The sequence below is a fragment of the Vombatus ursinus genome, unplaced genomic scaffold, assembly GCF_900497805.2.
Source record: "Vombatus ursinus unplaced genomic scaffold, bare-nosed wombat genome assembly UNPS02014821.1, whole genome shotgun sequence".
NCBI lineage: Eukaryota > Metazoa > Chordata > Mammalia > Diprotodontia > Vombatidae > Vombatus > Vombatus ursinus.
Genome location: NW_020954599.1, coordinates 11997319 through 12022812, shown reverse-complemented (window position 1 = coordinate 12022812; position 25494 = coordinate 11997319). Strand labels below are relative to the sequence as shown.

At 37.2% G+C, this 25494-nt stretch overlaps 1 protein-coding gene across 2 annotated transcripts in view; it reads left to right on the top strand.

Annotated features, from left to right (window-relative positions):
• TBCK (TBC1 domain containing kinase) overlaps positions 1-25494 on the top strand; it is a 256604-nt gene that overhangs the window by 122398 nt on the left and 108712 nt on the right. For both annotated transcript variants that reach the window (XM_027837556.1, XM_027837554.1), the window contains exons 21-22: positions 17810-17846; positions 21899-22060. In XM_027837556.1, the coding sequence (XP_027693357.1) occupies positions 17810-17846; positions 21899-22060 (199 nt within the window). The remainder of the gene's footprint in view (positions 1-17809; positions 17847-21898; positions 22061-25494) is intronic.

Below are 25494 nucleotides of genomic sequence, written 5' to 3'. Positions count from 1 at the left end.
ACGTTTGGCCCTCTAGGTCCTCAAGTGTGGCCCTTTGACTGAATCCAGACTGTGGAGTTTGATTTCTTTCAGTCAGAGGGCCATACTTGAGGACCTAGAGGGCCACATGTGGCCTCGAGGCTACAGGTTCCCCACCCCTGTATCTAAACCTTCTCTTCTTACACTATTAGTTCTATATAAAGTAAATCCTTGGTAATTTGGGTAGATCACTAAACTTGTAAATTATTTTATGTATTATTGTCATCTTAGTGCAACCTAAAAATGAATATTAAGTGTCTCTATTCAATTAATTGTCTTCCTTTTTCTATAAAGAGTGCTTTGTAGTTGTTTATATGTCTCCTTTGTATGCCATGGCAGATTAAAAACCAAATATTTTATCCATCTTATAATTTTTAATGGAATTTCTTTGTCTCTTTCTTCTGGGTTTGGTTAGTTAATGTACGCAGAGTCCGATTTTCGTGGGATTATTTTGTTATTCTGGTATTTCATTGAAGTTAATAATTGTTTCAATATTTTTATAGTCTCTGAGGTTCTTTCAGTAAACCATCATATTGTTTGCAGATAGAAATAATTACCTCCTCCTTGCCTCTTCTTATTTCCTCAATTTATTTTTCTCGTTTTATTGCTATAGTTTGTCATTTTATTTTACACACAGTTGTTTGGGTAAGGACCTGAATGTCCTTATCCTTCTACTGTAAAATAATGTGCATGGACTTTGTGATAGCTGTTTGCCATGCAGAAGCCTTTTCCCCTTGCTTTTAGGTTTCTGGGTGTGTGCAGACTAACTATTTCTAGTTGCATCCTTAAGTGTTCAGTATGGAATAAACATACTAGAGCTAATTAATTCAACAAACATTGAGTGTCTGCTATGTGTAAGGTGCTGTGGGAGATCAGTGTAGCTTGAGTAGTTCAGAAAGGATGAAGAACTTTGAACTACAAGTAGTCACTGAACCTTGCAGTACTCTGGGCATGCCTCTAAGACTATATTGTGCAGAGAAGGTACCAACCTGTATTAGTGCAGGGACATACTTCATCTGGGAGTTCCTGGTTTCCCAGAAAAATCATGTCTCTTTTCCATATCCATTGACATCTTCCCAGTGTTCTTTGAGTCACTCACAACACTGATTCTTCCGCAATTTCAGTACTCCAAGGTTTATAGTTATACAGCATCATCAGTCAAACATTTGGGTTAGAAACACAGGCTTTTCTGGGAGGTAGCAGCTTGTAACTTCAAAAGCACCATGCAGTTCAACAAATGTTCTTTTTTTAAATGTAATTTCTATTTTATTTTACTTTTTGTCAGTTAACAAGAATTAATTTTCTCTTCCTTTCAACCCACTCCCATTAGAAAAAAAAAAAGAAAGAAAAAAAAACTTTTGTAACCCATATGCATAACCCATGCAAACAAATTCTTACATTGGCCGTGTCTGAAAACATATGTCTCATTATGCACCCTGATTCAGTCACCTCTCTGGTAGGAGGTGAGTGGCATGCTTTATCATCAGTCCTGTGGAATCATGGTTTTTCATTGGATTGATACGGATTTTTGAGTGTGTACTTCAGCTAAGGTATAATAAGTTTTGTTCAAACCCCTTATTTTAACTCTGTTAATATTTATATATCAAGAGTGTTTCTCATAAACCACATGTTGGATTCTGCTTTCCAATCCATTGTTATCTATTTCTCTTTTATGAGTGAGTTCATCCTCTTTGCATTCATAATTCATGATTGTTAATTGTATATTTCTCTCCATTCTTTCTTTTATACTTTTCCTTCTTTTTGTTCCTCCTTCCCCCAACTTTCCTCCCACGTAAAGAAGAAGAAAGTAGTGAGAAAGTGTGTGTTCAGCACCAGATCTGCTTCTGTTCGTCTCCTTTTTCCATCATTCACCCAGCACCCAATCATAGGTTCATATCTTTTTTTTCCTTTTAAACCTCTTTGAATTCACTCTTTTTCATTAAAGTTAGTGTAATATAGAACTAATACTTCTTTTCACTTGCCATCCCTCTTATTTTCTCCTCCTCATTTTTGCCTTCCTTTCTGGTTTCCCTGTTGAGTGAAGTTATTTCTACACCCAACTCTGTATATGTGTGTGTGTGTGTGTGTGTGTGTGTGTGTGTGTGCGTGTGTGTTTATATTCTATCCTATTACCATTTTAGATGAGAATCAGGTTCAAATGTCTCATAACCCTGCCTATTCCCTTTTCATCCTTGTTTTTGTGTAGTATCCTACTTACATACACTGATCATATAAGATATGTATATTTTATATTATATAAGATAATTTTCCCTCCTCTCCTTCCTCTGCACCCTCACCAAATGTAACCTTGTTCATTCTCTTATTCAGTTCTCAGCCAGAATCATCCATTTTGAAATGTATGTTCCAGACGCAATGAACTACCCAACTACAATGTGAAAAACAGGCATTTTTTTCTTCCCTTTAGTTTTTCATGTGTGCATTAAAAAGAAGCCTATAGGGAGATCGTCATTAAGACCTGGAAAGGAGAACAAATGGAGAGGGAATGGAGTTTTATCTCTCAGCATTTAGCCGAACCACCCCTCCAGCAGAGTAGCAAATGCACTGTTCAGCAGGACCACTGCCATAGAGCTTGGCACTGGGCTCCTGGCTCTCTCATTTTGGGGAGCTTATACCACAGTTAGCAGCTCTGCCCCCATCATCTACAGAAACTCTGTTTAGGAAGTCAGTCAGTACCATCGTTTCTTCCATAGCAGGAATATAACTGCATGCACGTAGGTGGATCAATGAGGGAAAATAGGAAAAGGTGTGAATCCAAGGATCCAAGTCAGGCCAGGCCTCTGGTTTCTGCTACAAAGGCTGCAACAAGCAAAAAGCCAAATGCAAGAATCCAGGCCAGGGAGATCAGGGTAGAAAATGCAGCTAAACTGAACTGTATTTGTCTGTTTGTCTGATGCAACCTGTTTATCTCAGATTTTGACCTTTTATGGAGCTACGTGCATTCCTCTAATGACATGCCATGTCCCTTTCTGATTCATAAATGTTATTAAAGGGGGCAGCTAGGTGGTGCAGTGGATAGAGCACCAGCCCTGGAGTCAGGAGGACCTGAGTTCAAATCCGGCCTCAGACACATAACAATTAACTAGCTGTGTGACCTTGGGCAAGTCGCTTAACCCCATTGCCTAGCCCAAAAAAGAAAGGAAAAAAAAAAGAAATGTTATTAAAGTTGTGGGCATCATTCTTACTTATCTCCCATGACTTACCTTCATATGTTTACTGCTGCAGCTCAGGTGGGCTTCTCTATCCCCCATATGTGATGTCTTTCAGCTCATACTGATCCTTGTGCCTGGAATGGCCTTCTCTGACTCTTTGCCTGTTGAATTTTTCCCATCTTTTTTCAACCCACAGTACAAACACCAGGAACTACTTCCATGAAACCTTACCTCAGCTTAGCACGTAGTAGACACATAGTGTTTATTGTTTAGATAGCAACCTTTCCCCTCTAAACTGACATAATGCTTTATTTTATACCTATCTAGTGCATTTATTATGCAGTTTATGTGTTGTATTATGTGTTGTAATTATCTGTTTGTGTCTTTTCTCTCTAACTGGATTATAAGCTCCTTGATGACAAGGTTTGTGTCACCACTAAATTTTTTATCTCCCTCACTTAGTATGGTACTTTGCAAACAATAGGCACCTAATAAATTTTCTGAATTAAAAAAATCATATATCATGGTTTTGTTCCCCTATCTCATCCCCAAAAAGTGCAACTAAACTGCTAACCCATAAGGGCACTTTTTTACTGAACTTCAGAATCATGAAATGCCAGAGCTAGAAATTTTGCCCATCCCTCTCATTTTGCAAATGAATGGGGAATGGAAGAGAAAGGAAGAGTATAAGCGTTTACGTAACACTCTACCATGTGCCAGACACAGTATGAAATACTTTACAAATATTTTGTTTGCTCCTCACAACCCTGTGAAGTAGGTGCTATCTATTCATCTCTTCCTCTGCTGTCCCCTTCTCCTTTTGCCTTCAGTCTTTCCCACACATCAGGGTCTTTTCCAATGAGTGGCCAGAGTATTAAGCTTTAGCTTCAGTGTTTGTCCTTCCAGTGAGTAACCTGAATTAATTTCTTTAAGCATTGACTTATTTGATCTCCTTGCTGTCCAAGAGATTCTCAAAAGTCTTCTCTAGCACCACAATTGGAAAGCATCAATCCTGTGCTTCTCAGCTTTCCTTATAAGTCCAGCTTTCACAGCCATATACTGCTACCGGAAAAACCATAGCTTTGACACTATGGACCTTTGTCAGCTAGACAATGTCTCTGCTTTTTTAGTATGGTGTCCAGATTTGCTGTAGTTTTTCTTTGAAGAAGCAAGCATCTTTAAGTTTTTTTGGCTGCTGTCACCACCTGCATTGATCTTTGAGCCCAAGAACATGAAATCTGATACTGCTTCCATTTCTTCTCCCTCTTTTTGCCAGGGAAGTGATGGGACCAATTGCCATCATCTTAGGTCTTTGGTTTTTTGTTATTTTTTTTAAATGTTAAGCTTCAAGACAGCTCTTATACTGTCTTCTTTCACCTTCATCAAGTTTCTCTTCACTTTCTGCCATCTGAGTGCTTTGATCTGCATATCTGAGATTGTCGATATTCCTCATAGCAGTGTTAATTGCGCTTTTGATTCATCCATCTTGACATTTTGCATGATGTACTCTGCAAATAAGTTAAATAGATAAAGTAACACTATATAGTCTTGTCATGCTCCATGCCCAATCTTAAACCATTTTAACTGTTGCTTCTTACCCTGCATACAGTTCCTCAGGAGACAGTTAAGATGATCTGGCACTCCCTTATCTTTGAAGACTTGCCACATTTTGTTGTGATCCATCCGTCTAAAGCTTTAGTGTAGTCATTGAAGCAGAAGTAGATTTTTTTTTTCTGGAATTCCCTTGAGTTTCCCATAACCCAGTGAATCTTGGCAATTTGGTCTTTAGTTCCTCTACCTCTTCAAAAACTAGCCTGCTCTTCTGGTAATTTTCAGTTCACATATTGCTGAAGCCTAGCTTGCAGAATCTTAAGCATAATATTGCTGGCATATGAAATGATCACAATTTTTTGGTAATTTGAACATTCTTTGACATTGCCCCTCTTCAGGATTGGGACATAAACTGATCTTTTCCAATCCAGTGGCCACTGTTGAGTTTTCTAAATTTATTGACGTATTGAGTGCAGACCTTTAACAGCATCATATTTTAGATTTTTAAATAGTTCAGCTGGAATTCCATCACTTCCACTAACCTTATTGTTAGCAGTGCTCCAGAAGAACCACTTGACCTTATTCTCCAGGATCAGACTCTAGATCAATAACCACACCTTTCTTGTATAGTTCTTTCTTGTATAGATTCTTGCCACCTCGTCTTAATTTTTCCTATTTCTGTGAAGTCCATCGTCATTTTTGTCTTTTATCAAGCCCATGAAACATTCTCTTGATATCTCTAATTTTCCTGAAGAGATCTCTTGTCTTTCTCATTCTGTTGTTTTCTTCTATTTGTTTGCATTGCTTATTTAAGAAAATCTTCTTATCTCTCCTTGCTATTCTCTAGAATTCCTCATTCAGTTGGGTATATCTTTCCCTTTCTTCTTTACCTTTCACCTTCCTTCTTTTCCTTAGCTATTTGTAAAGCCTCATCAGCCATTTTGCTTCTTGCTCGTTTTTATTTGGGATGCCTGTTGTTGCCATCTCCCATACAATATTGCTAACCTTTGTCCATAGTTCTTCAGGCACTCTGCCAGATTTAATGCCTTAAGTCTATTCGTCACCTCTTCATATTTATAAGTGATGTTATTTAGGACATACCTATATGGTCTGATGGTTTTCCCTACTTTTTTTCAATTTATGTCTAAATCTTGTAATAAGAATGATCTGAGCTTCGGGTCTTGTTTTAACTGATGTCATAGAGCTTTTCCACCTTTGTTTGCAAAGTATTTAATCAACACGATTTTGATATTGACCAGCTGATGATGTCCCTGTGTAGAGTTGCCTTTTGGGTTGTTGAAAAAGAGTGTCTGCTATGACTGGGAGTTATCTTAACAAAACTCTATTAGTCTCTGCCCAGCTTCATTTTGTACTCAAAGGCCAAACTTACCTGTTATTCCAATTACCTTTTAATTTCCTACTTTAGCATTCCAATCCTCTATTATGAATATGATGTCTTTTTTCATATTATTTCTAGAACATATTGTAGGTCTTCATAGAACTGATCGACTTTGGCCTCTTCAGTATCAGTGGTTGGAGCATAGACTTGAATTACTGTGATGTTGAATGATTTGCTTTGGATTTGAACAGATGTTGTTGTCATTTTTGAGAGTGTACCCCAGTACTGTTTTTCTCACCCTTTTACTGAGTAAGAGGGCTACTCCATTTCTTCTAAGGGATTCTTGCCCTCAGTGGTATGTGTAATGATCCTCTGAACAAAATTCATCCATTCCATTCACTGACACCCAAGGTGTCCATGTTTAATTTTTCTGTCTCCTGTTTGAATATATCCAGCTTGCTTTGAGTTCATAGATTTTACATTCCAGGTTCCTATGCAACATTGATCTTTACAGTGTTGGACTTTCCTTTGGTCACCAGACACATTTGCAGCCTAGCTTCTTTATGGCTTTGGCCTAGCTGCTTCATTCTTTCTGGAGCTACCAGTAGTTATCCTCCACTCTTCCCCAGTAGTGTGTTCGACACCTTCTGACCTGAGGGGCTCTTATTCTGATGTCATCTCTTTTAGATTTTAATACTGTCCGTGGGGTTTTCTTGGCAAAGAGACTGGAGCGGTGTGCCATTTCTTTCTCCAGCGGATCACCTTTTATCAGAACTATCCACCATGATATATCTGTCCACACAGCATAGTTCATAGTTTCACTGAGCTATGCAAGCCCCTCTACCATGATAAAGCAGTGATGTAGGAGGAGCAACCATGAAGATAACTTTGTTAATAACTTAATGAGTCTAGCCATTAAGTGAAGTTTAAAACAACATGCTTACTAGTGTCATGGAAGATGGCCTGTGTAAAACCCAACCAAAAAAATAATGATAAGGCTTGGTTGTGAAGTTATTCACAAGTCATATGACTCCATTTGGCTATCATCACAATTAAATCCACAGTAATGTCATATAAATTGATCTGACCATGCACAAAGACATTCCCCTAAATGAGTATCCCATTGAATTGGTCCATCAGGATGTACATCTTGGACAGTCATTGCAGTGACAATTAGCTCACCCCAGAATTAAATGAGAAGGTCACATTCAGGAAAATACACAGTGCCTTCATTAATCCCAAACTAATTGTTACTTCAGAAGCTCATTGCTTTGATATCAGTATCCATGTGACTATGAATCATAGAATATCATGACCTCAGAAGAATTCAAATTACAAAGAACTCAAAGGGCAGCAGAAAGATGAATTCTGGTTTGGAGGTCACAGAGTGTTACCAGTGACTTGTTTGTAAGAAGTAGCAGAAATGCATTACTAAGGACACATGACTAGGCAAAGAGGTAGGAGAATCATGTAGAAGCAGAGACAGTAGGTGGCCAGCTTAATGGCACAGCTGAATCCCCCTGAAATATTAAAAAAGCAAAAAGAAAACCCAACAGGTGGGATAGACCCTCAGTAGAGGATCTATGGGAAAACGGACAAGAATTGCACAAGATAAGGAGAGAGCACCCACACTAATCAAAACAAAAACCTACGTAGATGTGTATATGTAGTTATAACACCCATTGTGGTATGAGTGAATGAATGTATCTGTTAAGTGTTTACTTTATGCAAAGCACTGTGCTGAGTACTGGAGATACAAATGGAAGAGCAAAGAGTGTCCTTCCTCTCAAGGTGAACTTTAATGGGGAAGAAAGACAACATATATGGGAGCTTTTAGTTGCAGGTCAGGTGGAAAGGTACCACTGGTCTTTAAGGCATGGTGGCAAAGCAGATGGTAATACAAGCCTGTTATTTGATGTATTTCTACTAATAAAATTATCTCTGTTTTTGATGTTGAATCATTTCAATCAATCAATAAACACTTATTAAGTACCTGGTATGTGCCAGGCACTTTACAAAGCACTGGAGATAAAAAGCACTGGAGATAAAAAGGATGATAAATACAGGGACTTTGACGACCAGAATTTTCTTTTCTGGGTCTTTATCATCTATGGTTGCTGAACAGGGCAGCTGCAGAAACAATTGGTGAGTGGCATCTCTTCAAGGGTTGCTTCCTGGAATGATGACTTTTGGGCCTGGGCTAGATCAGTGGGATCTGGGAGGGGTCTTATCATTCTCAGTGCTCTTCAGCCTACTAGCCCCTTTGCGATACTTGGTCAGTGGCTGGTGTTGGTGGTGGCAAGGAGAGTACACCCCTTCTCCACAAAGATTGCTTCCCCTAGAACAATGTTACTTTATTATTTGTTCAGTATATTGTATAAGAACATGTTCCATTAGTAAAAGTTCACATATACTCTTTTATAATTAACAGAATTCTTTACTTATATTGTCTTATCTGATCCTTACAAAAACCCTGTGAAGAAGAAAGAGCATATACTATTTTTTCCTATTTTATAGATAAGGAAACTGGTTCAGAAAAATTAAAAGACTTGCCTAAGATTACACAGCTGGTGTAACTTAGACTCAAATTTAGGTCTTCTGACTCCCAAGGCCAATGTTCTTGCCATCATACCATGCTTAAAGATCTTATCACTCTTACTTTCCCCTTCTCTGTTACCCCTCACTGTTTCCACCTCATTCTGTATCTTTCTCTCTTCTCTTTCCATGGTTGTTTTCCCTCTGCTTTTCTACCTGTATCCATACCTCTACATTAATAAAGAAGTGAGGAGGGTCTGCAGTAAAGGAGAAAGCCTAGAATATATCGTCTGATGTCAAATAGTTCTGCTTATTCCTTTTTATACCTATGAGGAAATATCCCTTCTCCATGTTAAAACTGTGTTCAGTTTTCCTGTTAAAATTTAATAATTGTTAAAATATCTGGGTTTTTTTTTAATTGGTAGCAAATTGAGTGGAAGAAGTGAAACTTATTTTGTTTTTAACTGGAATTCCCTGCAGATAAGCCTATATTAAGGTCTGGAAGGAACCATACATCAAATCCTAATCTGATGCTCTTTCCACTATCCTGTGATTTTTAAAGTCTATTTCCCACATATTTTATTCAATTAGCATTTATTCCTAAATTTGTTTCTTTCTGTTCTTATATATATATAGTCGTCTTTATAACTGAACTGTGTGATAGTACTTTTGGGTACTGTTCTTTTAAAAAAAATTTAAGCAGAATTTGTTGTGATTGAATACTTTGTCACATGGGATAAAAAGATTTAGTATTTTTAATGTACAATTTGGACATTTCATTAACAATGTCATAGAGGGAGAGGACAAGCAGCTAAACTGTGATATAGATGCTCGGCCTACATAAAAGATTGACCCAAAATCACCTGTCATTTTTTAATCTAATATATATATATATATATATAATTGTTATTGTTTGTTCAGAGTGGATTGTTTTAAAAAATACTATTGCTCCTCTTCACTGTTCTGCCTTTAAAACTAGTATGAGAAGTGTTCTTTCACTTTCAAAAGACTGCCTAAGTTTCATCAAGGTGAAGGATAGGCACTTTGTTAATGAGATCCCAACTAGAGTTTCTTGCTTGAGTACTAATCCTATCAAAGTAAGCCCTGATTAATCTTTCATCATTGAAATGCAGGCTCCAACTGCAGGAAAGATCTTGTTTCCTGGCATCTTTCCATTTTCTGTGGGTCACAGAACTCTCAGAATTCTGAGCACTGCTGAAGCTTGAATAGTTGGGAGTATTGTGAGCTGATGTGGTGCTTGGATTAAATATGGTGTGGTGGTTATGTGATTTACATATAAATACAGATGGGAAGGTTGGAGATGGGTGACTTTCATTTTCTGACTCTCTGTGTTTCTGCCTCTGTGAATGTACTGGGACCCTTTAAAGTGAAAAACAGGCAAGTAAGCAACTTCATTCTTAGGGAGACTGTATTCAGGAACTAATTTGAATAGTATTCATCTTGAAAATTACAGAAATAAAGAAAAAGTTGTCAATTGGCCAAAATGACAAGGTGTGCTTCCCATCACTTAACATCATTTCCACAAACCTACTGTCATAGGGAGTGATATGTAAGAGATATTGGCAAAACCAGTATTATCAAACTGGAACCTGAAAGGACATTCATTCTTTGACAGGTCATAGCCAATTTCTTTTATTTGTTTTAATTTTTTTTTTCAGTTATCAAGCATTTGTTTTTTTCTCACTTCTATTCCCTTTCCCTTCCAATAAAAAAAAAGAAGAGCAAAACCTTTTTAACACATATGTATTGTCACGCAAGACATGCTCATAACAGCTGTATCTAAAAATGTGTGGCTTATTCTGCTTCTCCACTCCTCAGTCAAGAAGTGAGTAGCATTCTTCATTATGGGTCTTTTAGAATCAAAATTGATCATTGTGTTGATCAGAGTTCTTAAGTATTTGAAAAAAAAATTTTTACTATGCAGTTATTGTATAAATTATTCTCTTAGTTCTATTGGCGTCAGTCTGCATCAGTTCATACAGGTCTTCCCAGGCTTCTATGAAACCATCTGTTTCATCATTTCTTATATCAATCAATAAACATTTATTAAGCACCTACTATATGCCAGATACTGTGCTAAGCTCTGAGGATATACAAAGAGACAGTAAGTAGTCCCCATCTCCTTTGTTGCTAGTTCTTTGCTACTACAAAAAGAGCCCATTTTGAAAAACTTATTAGGCTCTTATGCATACTACCTATATGACCTTTGGCATATCACTTAAATTCACTCAGTTTCTTCAAATCTCATGATGGGGTTAGTTTGAAAGATTTACGAACTATGAATAATGCAATGACCAGCCTTACCTATAATAGGCTGATAATGAAGCATGATACCCACCCCCAGACAGGTAACAAACTGGAAGTACAGAATGAGATAAACATTTTTCGACCTCACCAATATATGGATTTCTTTTCCTTAACTATTCTTATTTGTTTCAAAGGAGGAATTTTTAAATTTAATTTGAAGAAGGGGGAACTATAGGAGAGAGAAGATAGCCAATGATACAGTGATGCCAAAAAAAAAAAAAAAAAGGAAGATAAAAGGGCCATTGCGTAATTCCCAGAAGAGAACAGAAGGAAATTCAGAGGAGGAAACAGACAAGCTGAACAGCTTTGAAATTAACATGTTGAATTTATTTCCTACTTTTAAAAATACAAGATATATATGTAATAGAGATGTGCAGTTTCATATAGAATCTTTTTTTTGTTCTTTGTCAATGGAAATATTCAAATTTGACATTTATCAAATTTTGATGAAAAAAAATGAATGTATTCTTGAAAAAAAAAAGTTGGACTAGATGACTTCTGAGGTCTTTTTCAGTTCTGAATCTGTGAACCTCTGATCCATAATCCCTTCAGCTCTCGAATTCGTGCTTACGGAATCATGAAAGGACAGTTTATTCTTCTGTGGGGGGTTGCTGACATTTTGGGATTGGGTTGGGAAAAGTGGTGCAGAATGTGAAGGATAGAAAGAACTTTTAGATACTGATTTTTTTTTTTCCAAAGGGAAGACCACAGACAAGGAGATTCTCAGAGTTTGCCAGGACTTATGGGAAAAGCAAGGGGGAAGACTGAACAAATTTGGGTTTTTTCCTTTGAAAATAATCCTTTTAAAAGTTTAAAAATGATGTACAATGAATTCAGAATCTAATGAACTTGCAGCTATCCTTTGGTTATGTTAATATGATTTCCCATAATAAGGTGTTTATAATACAGGCTGTAATACTGTTTTGATGATTGAGTTCCCAAGTATTTTATGCTGGAGGCATTTTTATAATAACATTAAAATTTTTCTTGTTTTTAAAAAATACTTAGATTTTCAACTCACTGGAGTTTTAATACCCTGTCTGTGCTTTGTAAAAAGATACTTTCTTCCTCCCCGCTCTCAGAAACTACTATTTAGCATATGCTCTATATTTTCTCAGTTAAAGTGAATTTAGATGGATTTTGTTTAAAAAATTTTAAAGAGTTTTGAAATTCTCCTTGAGATAATCAGAGCTACCCAAGAAAATGCTGAAAATCACTCCCCCAGAGGGCCAGCCATCATTGGCTGGTATCTTCTAATTCTTTTAATATTAATTTGCAGCTTCCAGACTTTCCAACATTTTAAATGAAGAGATAAAATGAGGTAGGAGATATGTTTAGGTGAACACAGTAGTTTCTTCCTCTCTGTTTCTTACCTCACAGAAGTGAAGATGTCTTCTTCCTAGTTCATTGTCTGTCACCATTTTTTAAACATTAATTAATACTCATTGAATGCCTACTGGCACATATGGCACCTGGTACAATATTTAGATTAATTTTAATGGAACTTTTCAATATTGTACAGTGTCAGGCTTTTGAAAGACAATCTTAAAAACCTTATAAAAATGTAAACAAAAACAATAATAATGGTTAGTGTCTATGTAATGCTTTAAGATTTGCAAAGCATTATGTATGTATACAGTCATATACATATAAAAACTCAAGGATATTTAGAGAAATTTTCTTTTAATAATGAACCAATAGCCATATATTGAGATCATAGGATTGCCAGTGGACAGCCCACATGTTTTATCTATTCTGACTTATGATGTCAGAAGAAATGTTCCTTTTGGAATGCCACTGGAGGGGTAGGGCAGGGGGAGTAATATAGTTAGACCTATACCTTAGGAAAATCACTTTGATTTGAGTGGAGGTTGGATTTGGGCTCAAAAAAAATGGACAGGTACTCAATAATTACCTACCATAACACTATGTTCAACCCTGGAGATTAAAAACAAAAGTGAAAATCTCTTCCTTGGGAAGCTTACATTCTCCTAGAGAAGTAAGCATGCATACTATATATGTAAGTGTAGTCTATGACATTCGACATGACCACCCACGTTCTCTGGGCTTGTACCAGTCCATCTGGGGCTTCCAGAGATGGACTGCCACTGAACAGATACACCTCAGACTCTCTAAGGGTCCTAGGAATAACCTATGATGAGGGATAAACTCCTAATCTTTGTCACAATAGCCTTTGAGCGCTCTCTAGTATTCTTCACATTTATGTAAAAGCAGTTACCATGAGCACCATTAGCTCTTAAATATAAACCATTTACTTGATGATAAAGGAAAAGAAAGCGTGATTATGCCATCGTGGTCATTTAATATAAACCCAGGAGGCAGGGAGACCATTTAGAATGAATGCTATTGCAGTAATCCAGGACAGAGGTGATGAAGCCTAGACTAGGGTTACATTTATGTTAGTGTAGAGATCTCCTGAAGCTAGAAATAACAAGATTTGACAAAGGATTGGATATGTGGAGTCAAGGATGACAACAAAGTTGTGAACCTAGACACTGGAAGGATGATAAATAGCAAAGGAGGATTGGGGGAGGAGATATTGGATTTAATTTTTGATGAGTTTGAGATGCCTACAGAATAGCCAATTTGGGATAATCAAATTGTAACCAGCGATTTGAATCTAGAACTCAGGAGAGAGATTAGGGTTAAACTTCTTAGGAGCTCATGAATTCACCAAGCAAGGTGGAATAGAGAGAGTAGAAAAGATTAAGCTTCCTCCAAGTTGCCTACATGAGTCCTTCTCAGAGTCTCCCTGTTACTAACACATTCTTAGTATTTTTTTTTTTTAGTATAAACTTTGTTTTTCTTATCTATGTAACATATTTCCCTCCAAAAGAATGTGAATTCCCTGAGGTCACCGTGATTTCACTATAGATCCCCAGGTCTGAGCACCATACCTGACACAAGATAGATATTTAATACATATTTGTTAAAGTGTATTAAATGACTGCAGTGAGACAGAAAGAAGCAAAATAAAAGATCCCACAGTGGAATTTGACAGAAGGGTTTATGTAGAAATACTTGGGTTTTTTGTGACCTCCAGGTAGCAAGATAAGGCTAAAGAGCCTGTTGACTTTGGGAGTCACTAAGACTTTCAATACCTCAGCCTTCTTGAGACCTCAGATTACCTCCAGAAACCCTGTTGTGCCTGTAAAATAAAACTATTGGCTCTTACAGTCTTAATCACTTGGAATTCTTTTCCTTTCCTGTTCTTTCTTACCTCTCCCCGCCTCAGCCCAACATTCATATCCACTTTTAGGTGGCTTTACCAGGTCTTCCATTGGAGGAGGGCACCCAGATCATTCTGGAAACTTCAGTCTCCCCCCAGGCTGCAATCTGTACTTCTCCATCATTTCCCTCATTCCTTCTCGCCCCCAACATTGTCCCAGCTTTTTTTGTTCGTGTAACAAAAGCTTCTTGGTACTGTGGATAAAGTTAGAAGGGGCCTTAGATGCCATTGAGTCTAACTCCTTTATTTTATTTTATTTTATGTTATTGTTAAAAGAACAAATGAGTTTTTTCTCTTTTCTCCCCATTCTACAATTCCATTAGAAAAACAACAAAAAATTCCTTGTAACAAATAATCATAGTCAGACAAAAGAAATTCCCTCATTAACCATGTCCAAAAACTCCATGTCTCATTCTTCATCCTGAATACATATCTGTCAGGAGGTGGATAACATGCTTCATCATTGGTCCTTTGGAATCATGAAGGTGATTGCCTTGACCAGAGTTCTAAAGTCTAAAATCTATAGTATGTAAGTGTGTAGGGCAAAATTTAAGCCTAGGTCTTCTTGACACTAAATCTGTTGTACTAACCATTATACCACTCTGCCTTTAGCATCTTCCAGCGATATAGAGCTCAAGGCAAGTATCACAAACTAGTCTACGTTACAATATATACAATACATCATAGATTATATATAAAATTTTCTGACCATTTTTAAACATACTTTTTTTCTCTTTTTTTGGCCACATGTGTCCTGCTCAAATGCAAAGGCTCACTGAAGCCCTTTAGAAGAAAGTACTGTTTCAATACATAAGATAGTAAGGTGGCTTATAGTAAGGTCAAATTACCTCTGACTTGAGCTAAGCAAAACAAGGAGTGAAAGAAATATAATGATTTTCTTTTGTTAACTGAGAAACATAGCAGGACTCCTTCCTACTTGGCTAGGTTCTGTTTCAAATCTAGACAAAACTAAATATTAAATGGTGATATAAATTTGGATAGGGCCTGCCTGCAGATGCAGACAGGCTCACTTTTCAGTGCATTGCCAGCTTCCTTTTGCCTATTTGTAGATCTTTTCTGTCTCTCTTTAGTTCTAACTAAAAGTGCATACAATATTGATGACAGTTTTATAGGCTCATGTGTTTCTCATTTTTTGAGCAAGAGATGCTTCATCTTTTTTTTTTTCCTTTTTTTCTTTGGTTTCATCGTATTTTGTATTTGTTGAAGTTTGTGGCTTTTTTAGGGGTACAATAACTGTGCTTCTTGAAATTAAGTTTTCTTTCTTAAATAATTGACCCCCAACCCAAATAGCTTTGAATGTGTCAATGTGAGACTTCAGCAAAACCTTAGGAAACAGTCCTTGATATAGCTGTTACTGCCTTACATTGCCAGGGGGCAGTATTTACTAAGCTGATCTTTCAGCAGACTAGTGCAGAGCTACATAAATTTAAGTGGGCCATCCTTAAAGCTGTGAACTGGAGAAAATAATTAAAACACATATGAATCCTCCTAATTGGTCTTGAGTTTTTGTGTTGAAATGAGGAAATGACCAGTAATGGCAGATATTTTCCATATGAGTATAATGCATTTGACGTGTTTTCATATTAATAATACAGGTCTTATTTCTTTGACAATTGCATTTCGGGTACCTGTTTATTGCAAATGATTAGGAAGTTACACAAATCTCCTGGTGAGCAGCATGTTGCCAATGGGTCTGGGAAATATTTGGGGTATGATGTGCAAATCTCTCTCCCACTGTCTATCATCCATCTCTCTCTCTCTCTCTCTCTGTCTCTGTCTCTGTCTCTCTCTCTCTCTCTCTCTCTCTCTCTCTCTCTCCCTCCCCCCTCCTCCCTCTCTACTTTCCTCCCTCCCTCATTTCCTCTCTTCCTCTCTATCATCTCCCTCTCTCCCACTCTCTGTCATTTCTCTTCTCTCTCTCCCTCTCTCCTCCCATCTCTCTCATCTATCTTTCTTATGCAAGCACACAGACACATGTGCGTACCATGACAGCAGGGGGATGATACCATTCCCAAGGTACCACTGAAAGATGAGTGCTATCTATTGTCTGTTGCCACCCTTATTCTTCAGCTGCTTGCATTTTACAACACTACTTTGAACTAAAAGAAATTGAATCCAATTTCAAGAACATATCCATTATAATCAGCAAGTGAACTTTTTTCAGCTGTCATTTGGTATACTATAAGAACAATAAAATAGGCTTTTTAAATACATACAGAAAGACACAACATTCCATGTCAGTTTTTTTTAAACAATTGCCAGTCAATATATATTGTTTTGTTTTTAAAGAAATCAACCAAAGAATGTTGACTTTTTTTATTATTAAGATTCTTTATAAATAAATGTTTGAGTCAGATTTATGATTTTCTGGTGTCTCTTCATAGAAAGAAAGACACCTTGGCCTAACGGGTGAGAGATGGAATTGGAGCCAGGAGCACCTGGTTTAATCCAGCCTTTGACACATACTGACTTTGTGACCTTTGGCCAGTCATTTAATAAGCTTCAGGAAACTAATGCTATAAGTTATAGAGATGGTGCCAATCTACACTGGTAAAAGGGAGTTTCTTCATTAAGATTTCTCTTTATCAAAGCAGTCATAGGTCCTGTACCCATCCCTATCCCTACTCTGGTTGACATGAATATTTGGATATATTTAATAAATGTACCCCAATATAATTTATTTTTGATCTTGAGTCATATGTTTAAGGACCCATTGGCAAGGTAGATCATTTAGGAATCTCTCTCCTACACAAAGAATTGAATGTATGTTTCACATGTGCCCTGATCTGACATACTTAGCAAAGCAAGCAACTAATTAAGCCCAGTGCAAGAATATTCTATTCCTGGATCCTTACCCTTTTTAGAGTCTGTTATGAAAATTCCTGTTAACTGAGCAAATGGCTACAGACGTCATAATGCTTTGTATTTATATAACACCTTTTTGTGGAGAGCTTGGAGTGCTTTTCAAAGATCGTCATTTCATCAGGTCTCACAATTACTCGGTAAGGTATCATAAAACTGATGAAGATCTTTAAAATGTCAAGAATACTTTTACATACTCTGAAAAAACATACTCTTCAAATGAACATGCTACATTTGCTCTTAGTACTCCTCAGAATCGTTGCTCCAACATCTCAAGAAACTGATGCATTTTTAGTTCACATTCTCTATGAATTGTCCCCCAAAACTTATCCAAGGCCTTTCTAATAAAGCATCGGTGGTCTAAGAGGCATCTTGGCTCAGTGGATAGGGAGCCAGCCTCAAAGTTAGGAAGACGTGTTCAGGTACTGCCATTTTGGTCACTCTGGGCGAATCACTTTACCTTAGTGCCCTGGATAACTCTCAGAATATTAAGTTGCAGTCTCCGATCTGCATTAATAGAAGATGTTTTATCACTTACTGGAATAAGAAATTCCATATTCCAAATACATAACAAGTCCAGATCAGGGAGAGAGAAAAAAAGACATAATTACAGTCATCTATAGTCTATTTGGTTTTGAATAGAATAAAGATACTTTTTAATAAATAGCAGACAGTCATGCTAATTAAATATTGCCACAATAAACACTTATCCTCTCCTTTCCCTCTTTTTTATAGCTCTATGCCATTCCTTGGTTCCTCACCATGTTCACCCGTAAGTATGTTTTTTTTTCCTTTGTTTGTTGATATTTTCTCAGTATTATTTAGGATCTGTACAGCTCCTAGATTATTCACATTTTTTAGTTAAAACAAATATAGTGTCAATAGCATCTGAATAGCACTCTAACTTAATAGATTTTTATTAAAAGTATTTTTTGTTCAGTCATTTTTCAGTTATGTCTGACTCTTCATGACCCCATTTAGAATTTTCTTGGCAGAAATACTGGAGTGGTTTGCCATTTTTTTCTCCTTATAGATGAGGAAACTGAGGCAAACAGGGTTAAGTGACTTGCCCAAGGTCACACAACTAGAAAGTGTCTGAGGCAGAATTTGAACTCAGAAAGAAGAGTTCAGGCCCATAGTGCCACCTAGCGGCTGAAAGTCTATAAATATATGAAAAATGAAAGTGTGTAAATTACCTTTAGTTCTTAAGGATCCCAGTGTGATAACCTACACATTTGTGGATTCTCATTTTCTAGTAGCCCTTTGATCATTCGTCCTAGAGATAGGGTAAGGTGGTGTGAACTCCACAGACTACAGCTCAAACAATCATACTGTGTAAATTTGATGAAAGACCTGTGAAAGTTTGCCAAGATAGCCTGCAGTTCATGTCACTGTGACCCTATTAAAAAAAAAAACAAAAAACACTGTATAGTTTTCAAATGTAATATCCCATTAGGGTTATGGAGGGTTGCTTAGGGACCAATTTTTCACTGCCAGACTCATTCTTTATTTGTAGAGATTCTGTAGCAACTGAAACTTTCCTCATTTTCCCCAGAAATGAAACAGATGAGATTTAACTCCTTCAGTATAAGAAGATAGAAGTCCTCATTTTGGAAAGGGCTGCTTTACAATTCACACAAACATTTGAAGCCACAGTTCACTCCAACAAGCATTTGTTAAGCCCCGACTGTGTACAAGCCACTGTGTTAGGTCCTAGGGATACAAAGGCAAAATGAGAAACATTCCTTATCCTCAGGTAACTCTACTGAAAGGTTCAACTGGTAAACAGATAAATGCCTTTGTTGTTGAATTGGCATATTGTTGTTATTGTTCAGTCATTTCAGCCGTATCCAACTCTTCATGACCCTATTCGGGTTTTTCTTGGCAAAGATACTGGAGTGGTTTGCCATTTCCTTCTCCAGATCATTTTACAGTTGAGGAAACTAAGACAAATAGGGTTAAGTGACTTGCCCAGGATCACACAGCTAGTAAGTGTCTGAAGCTGGATTTGAACTCATAAAGAGGAGTCTTCCTGATTCCAGGTCCAGTGCTCTATCCACTGTACCACATAACTGCCCAGATAAATATATTTATACATGCTCATTTGAGAAATTAGAGGTATCAAAAACTAGGGAGACTGGACAAGGCTTCTTATAAGAGGTGGCTCATGTGCTAAAGATGCTGAGAATTAGAGGCCAGGAGAGAATGCCTTCCAGGCATGGCGGAGACCCTAGACAAGCTCCAGAGACAGGAGATGGAGTACTCTTTGGGAAAGTAGCCAGTAGCTCCATTTGGAAGAAACGTAACACGCGTGAAGGCTGGTAATGTGCAATACAGCTGGAAAGATATGATTGGTCCAGAATATGAAGAACTTCATGTGCTAAGCTGAGGAATTTGAATTTGATCCTAGAGTCCCTGGAAATCTGGAGTCCAACTGGGAGGCCGCCATTTGTTTTTGAGGTTTCCTGTGAAAACTAAAGCGTGGTCACCATATGTATGGCCATTCCCCCACCTTCTCTAGTTCAGTGCCTCTTCCCGCCATCATGATGCTCTTCAGTAACAAATTATGCTCAGATGGTCGGTCACACTGGAACTGTGATTTCAACTATCCAAAAAACAGAGAACCTTGTATCAAGGGCATAGAGAAAAAGCATGAGCACTTCTAGCTTCCTGAAATCAGTCAGTCACCACGTATTTATTAAGCACATACTACGTGTCAGGCACTATACCAAGAGTTGAAGGAAGCCCCACCAGTCTCCTGAACATGGAAAAGAATCGCATTTATTCCTGGGCTGAGGAAGCCAATAAGGCAGAGGTCTGTAGATTCCCATCTCTCACCCTCGGAGAATAGAAACACTCTATTGCCTTATCAGTTATAGAAAACCCCTTAAACCAAAGAAGACATTTTGGTAGGTTCATCTGGAAAGTGGTTCTTTGCATAGGCAGTAGCCATGGGAGTCGATGCCATCTTTTCCCATGCCTCCACTCTGGCCCCAGTCCCCAAGAGGCAGATTAGATGACCAATTACTATCATTTCATTTTAACTTAAAAGCAGGTTGTCACCATTTCTCTCTCCCCTTTGGACTGTTCTTCAGAACGACCAGGTGCTTAGTCTTGACCCATGTACTTCACTATTAATGAAAATAAGCACATGAACATTGGATTTTAAAGTTGAAAGCCATCTTGGAAGTCATCTAAATCAACCATGTCATATTGCAGATAAAGAAAATGAAATCTGTGAAGGTTAAGGGACTTGCCCAGGTTCATAGCAGAGTTTTGATTGAAAACCAAGTTCCCTGATTATTACTTAAATTTGAGGCGGAAAGGACAGCCACATTGGGAATAGTTAAAACAGTGAGTTGTTGACTAAGGATTGGAAATATCGATACAAATACCAAGTTAATGTTCTGTAACAAATGTGCTTTTTGGTATCTGTCAAGCAATTTAAACAAGAGACATGAGTTTTGTAACAGCAGTAAAAGCTACACACAAACCTCAGGCAGCAAACATAAAGTTTGAGTTAAGCAAACAACCACTGGCTTTTGATGACCTTAAAATTCTTTGAGAAGTGTTAAGAAGCATGTTCTGGCCAAATTTTTTCTTGCTAAATAATACTCTACCAGCCTCTTAAATGTAAGTTGCAAAATCACTAAATACCAAAATGAACCTGACTTTCTAATCTAACTTTCCATCTGGAAGAGTTTTCCTTCTGTTTTATAGTGTAGTTGAGGTTCTGGGTGTAAGGTTCAAGACTTCAATATGGTCTGAGTTTCAATTCTTGAGAAGTTATTATTGGAGTGAGGAAAGACAGTAATGAGAATTGAGTCCTTCAGCAATGCAACAGTTGAAAAAAGGTTCTGATTTAAAATGCCCTGACAGTTTAATCAAAAGATATACATAGTTAAGTATAAGCATTTTGCTCTATACATCTAAAGGCAATATGATGCATCATTGTCCACAATTATTCCCATACTAATTCCAAGATGGTAAGTGAATATATGGTCGTGGGAACAAGTAATCCTGAAAAAATGTACATTTTGACAAAAGAATTATTAGGAATCAGGAGATGGCCCTGTGTCTTCATGCCTTAGATTAAATGGTAGAATATATCAATTTTCTCCATTAACTAATCAGAGCAAAGTTGTTTCAGTACACAATCTTTGAGAGATAAATGAACTTTGCTTAGAAAAACAAGTTCCATTGGCTTTTAGAAAGCATAAGTCAGAGAAGAGTATTTTGATCAACCAGAAATTTGCCTGCTCTTATTTTCACACTTCTGCAGAACATTGTCACACTCGAATACAGATTGAATAGAATAAGAACTCTATTAAAACTGACATTAGAGGTGAGAACATGTCATCAGTGGGAACATTTTGATGTTTAACAATTTTCAAATCACAGTTTTCCCTAGGGAGAAATAAATATTCTTTCAAAAATAAATGCCTCTGAAAACAGACATAGTATGTTGTTCATTCTCAAACTATAAGGAAATTATTGCATGATAATAGCTAATAATAAAAGCTTTAAAAAAAAACTTTAAGGATTTTAAAGTGCTTTACAAATACTACATCATTTTATTTTCACACCTGCCCTTGAAGGTAGATGCTATTCTTATCCTCATTTTACAGATGAGGAAACTGAGGCAGGCAAAGGTGAAGGGATTTTGGACAGCTAGTAAGTGTCTGAGACCTGATTTCAACTCAGGTCTTCCTGGTTCCAGGGAGTGCTCCACCTAGCTATCTCAGTGCCATTGTTGTTCTCTGTTATTTCAAAACTTAACTATTATTTATCACGTCATTGTTTTTTGTTCCTGTCATTTGGCAGACGTATTTCCACTACACAAGATTTTTCATCTTTGGGATACATTACTGCTTGGGAATTCTTCCTTCCCATTCTGCATTGGAGTGGCCATTCTCCAGCAGCTACGGGACCGGCTCTTAGCTAATGGCTTCAATGAGTGTATTCTACTCTTCTCTGACTTACCAGGTATGTGGAAATACATATATAAATGCACAGATGCGCAGATGCGTATATGGATAAGAGGTGACTGAAATGTAGGAAGCCATATGGCAAGACGAGTATATAACTTTATAGCTACATTTATATATGTACATGGGTGAAATGGAGAGTTTATATACACATGTCCTTTTGGACCTTTTTCTTAACATGTGACAGTATTTATGAATGATTAGCTAAAGTATTTATTAATTGTGGTCTAAAAAAGACTGGCACATCCTAACATGTCCTTCCAAAGTATATGAAAAAATTGTGATCTTAAGTTCATTTGTAACTTGGTTGTTTAGAATTTAAAATTGTTCTATAAAAATGGTAGTTGGGGAGTTAGACTAGCTTGCAAAAGCCTAGTTAACACATAACTTTGCTCAAATATCCAAATGGATCTGTGATATCATTGATTTGGGTGATTTATTGATTGATTCCTTCCAGTGTTGCAGATCGTAACTCCACCCATGCCTGTCCATCTTGTGTGATTCTTATTCATGTGTTCTCTTAAGTTTGCCACAGGGATTCACCCAGCCATGTAGGCCTTCCTCACTGTCTTTGATATAGCGAGGGTTTGAGGAGAGCACCCATAATCTTTTGCCCTCACCATGTGATCTTCAGCTTCTTCTCCTTGATTATATATTGCACTCTTCTCATTTCTGCTATCACCAATCATAATGATATCCATTTTTAATTTTATGGAGACTCTTGTAACCATGACCTGCTGCCCCACAGCAACACTTGTAGAATGTTGGTATTTTTTTTAAGAAATGGATCGTTGTGGTGGCAGCCAGGTGGTACAGTGAATAGAGCACCAGCCCTGGAGTCAGGAGGACCTGAGTTCAAAGCTGGCCTCAGACACTTGATACTTACTAGCTTTGTGACCCTGGGCAAGTCACTTAACCCCATTGCCTAGCCAAAAAAAAAAAAGAAGAAGAAAAAGAAGTGGATCTTTGTTTCCATGGGAATCTTGGGCTCTACAAAAAGCTTTGCAATTTCCTGAAGACAATGTGCTTCTTCTATTCAATTCCAGACCCAACTAGTGGTCCATCTGTGCTATTTGTCTCAAACAAATGTACTGATGGACAAGTGCATGTTATAATCTGGGCTATGGGAGTTCTTTGTTCATTTGGTCTTTGCTGTGTAAATGGTCAGGCAACAATACTCTGAGTGGTCACAGATATCTTCCTAGACACTCTACAGCATTCTAGAGCTTGACACAACCAGCACGATGTCATCTGCAATTGGGGTCATTGTTGGACCTCAGTATCCACAGAGAATCCCTCTTTGATTTAGACTCTTCACTGAATGTCTTCCGTCCCAGCGGAGAACATGTTTGCAAGTCTCTATCTCCTTGTTTTATGCCTTGCCTTACATTTATAATCAGAGGGTCATTAAACAAGGTTATTTCTGTTGGTGTATCTTTCAGGAAATCTTGAATGATCTTGATGTATGGATAACATATCTTTTTGGAAAAGAGCCTTTACAGTAGCATCTTGCTATTCAAATCAAATGTTTGTTTATCTAGATTTTTTTTGGGTGGGGAGCTGTTTTATAGTTGACAGACAGTAAGCATATCTTTCAGTTAACTGTAAAAGATGTGATCCATTGCTAAACATTACTTACAAGACCCTACTTGTTTTCTACCAATACCCTCATTGAGGATTCATATGATTTTTGTATCGATAATTATCAAAAAGATTTGGTAGATGTGGGGCAGCAGATAAATTGGTGCATAGGTTACAAATGTTAATCCTGATTACCTTTTCAGTATTAATAAGGTTAGAAATATTTTCCATACCTTTGGTATCTTCTCATCTTTCAGACACCATGTCTCTCGACACACTCACAGTAGTGTTGATAGATGGATGACAGAAGCCTTGTTGGAAAAGATCCTTTATAGTGGTTTTACTCTGCTAGATCAAGTATCTATCTATCTGTTTGTTTATTTGTTTTTTGGGAGGTTGTCATCTTACAATTGACAAACAGTTCTTTTCTGAATACACTTGGTACAGTCTGGTGACTTTTTCCGTCTGCCTCTCCTCTAAGCATATCTGGTATTGTGCTGAAATAGCTGAAATATTATACCCTTGAAATGAAAATTAGTATAAAACAATACTCTGTTAATATAACAGTACTAAATAGTGATATGCATCAATACTTTAATTGTAATTACTCTTCACCCCTAAGCAGCTCCTGAGAATTGGAACCTAGCATTCCTAACCAGACCATTCTTTCCCTGGCATTAATTCATGCTAAAGTATAAATGATTTCTCTAAAATCATCCCTTTCATCATTTCTTATGTCACACTAGTATTGTTCCTTTATATTCATATGCCAAAATTTGTTCAGATATTCCCCAATTTACCATCCATTAATTACCATCCCAAAAGAACAGAATCATGTCAATCTTGATACCTTTACTGCAAATAAAACCAGAAAAAAAAAGGGACATTGAAGCTAAATGGAAGATACTACAAAGTTTTCCCTCAAAGTCAAATAAAGGAATTGGCAGGATTGGTTTTAACATACATCCAGAGGCATCAAGTAAGTTCATGTCCTGTGACATTTGGTCATCTTATGTTGCAGTATTAATGATAAACATTTTCAAAAAACCACTTAGAAGATACTTACAGCACAGACATTGCAGAGAATGAGGACTTAGAGAAATGCAATGAAGAATTTGATAAGACCCTCCAAATTAAAAGAATATACACTTTAATATTTGGTCACTTGAACTAGAAGCTGGGCATGAGGAGCATGATGAAAAATATTTTTGAAAACATGGTTAAGAAAAATGAAATGGGAATTTTAGACTAAACACGCTTCACATCTATGTATTGTGGATACTGTGAGAAGAGGGGTCCAGAGGCCCTGGATAATCTGAATCTCATTTCACACACACACACACACACACACACACACACACACACTCACACAAGGAAATTGATTCTATTTTAAGAAACAGGAAATGACTCATTAACACTGTGAGAGCTGTTTTAAGAAAAGTTGAAGAAGGATTAAAAATGAGAATAACTGGAATGCATCTGAAATTGTTCCAAACTCACTTATTGAAATAATCCTTTTACTTCAGAAAATGAAAAAGAAATGGCAAAAGAGTGACATTAACATATAGTATCACCATTTCCTAAGGAAGATTAAGCTACATAAATCAGTGGCCATGATGAAGAGATCAAAAAAGCCTAGAGTCCCCCTTAGCCGGACAGCATTGGATCTCCTTGCCAAGTAGTGGGTTATGGCAGCCAGGGACAATTCTGGGTTCAGAATAGAACCATGTTTGTAAGTGAGCAATATCATCTCATAAGAAACTGGGAAACAGTGGAAGGAAAAGACAAGGTCACAAAAAGCTTGGTAAGAATCACAGCATCATAGATACAGAGCTAGAAAGGACCTTAGAA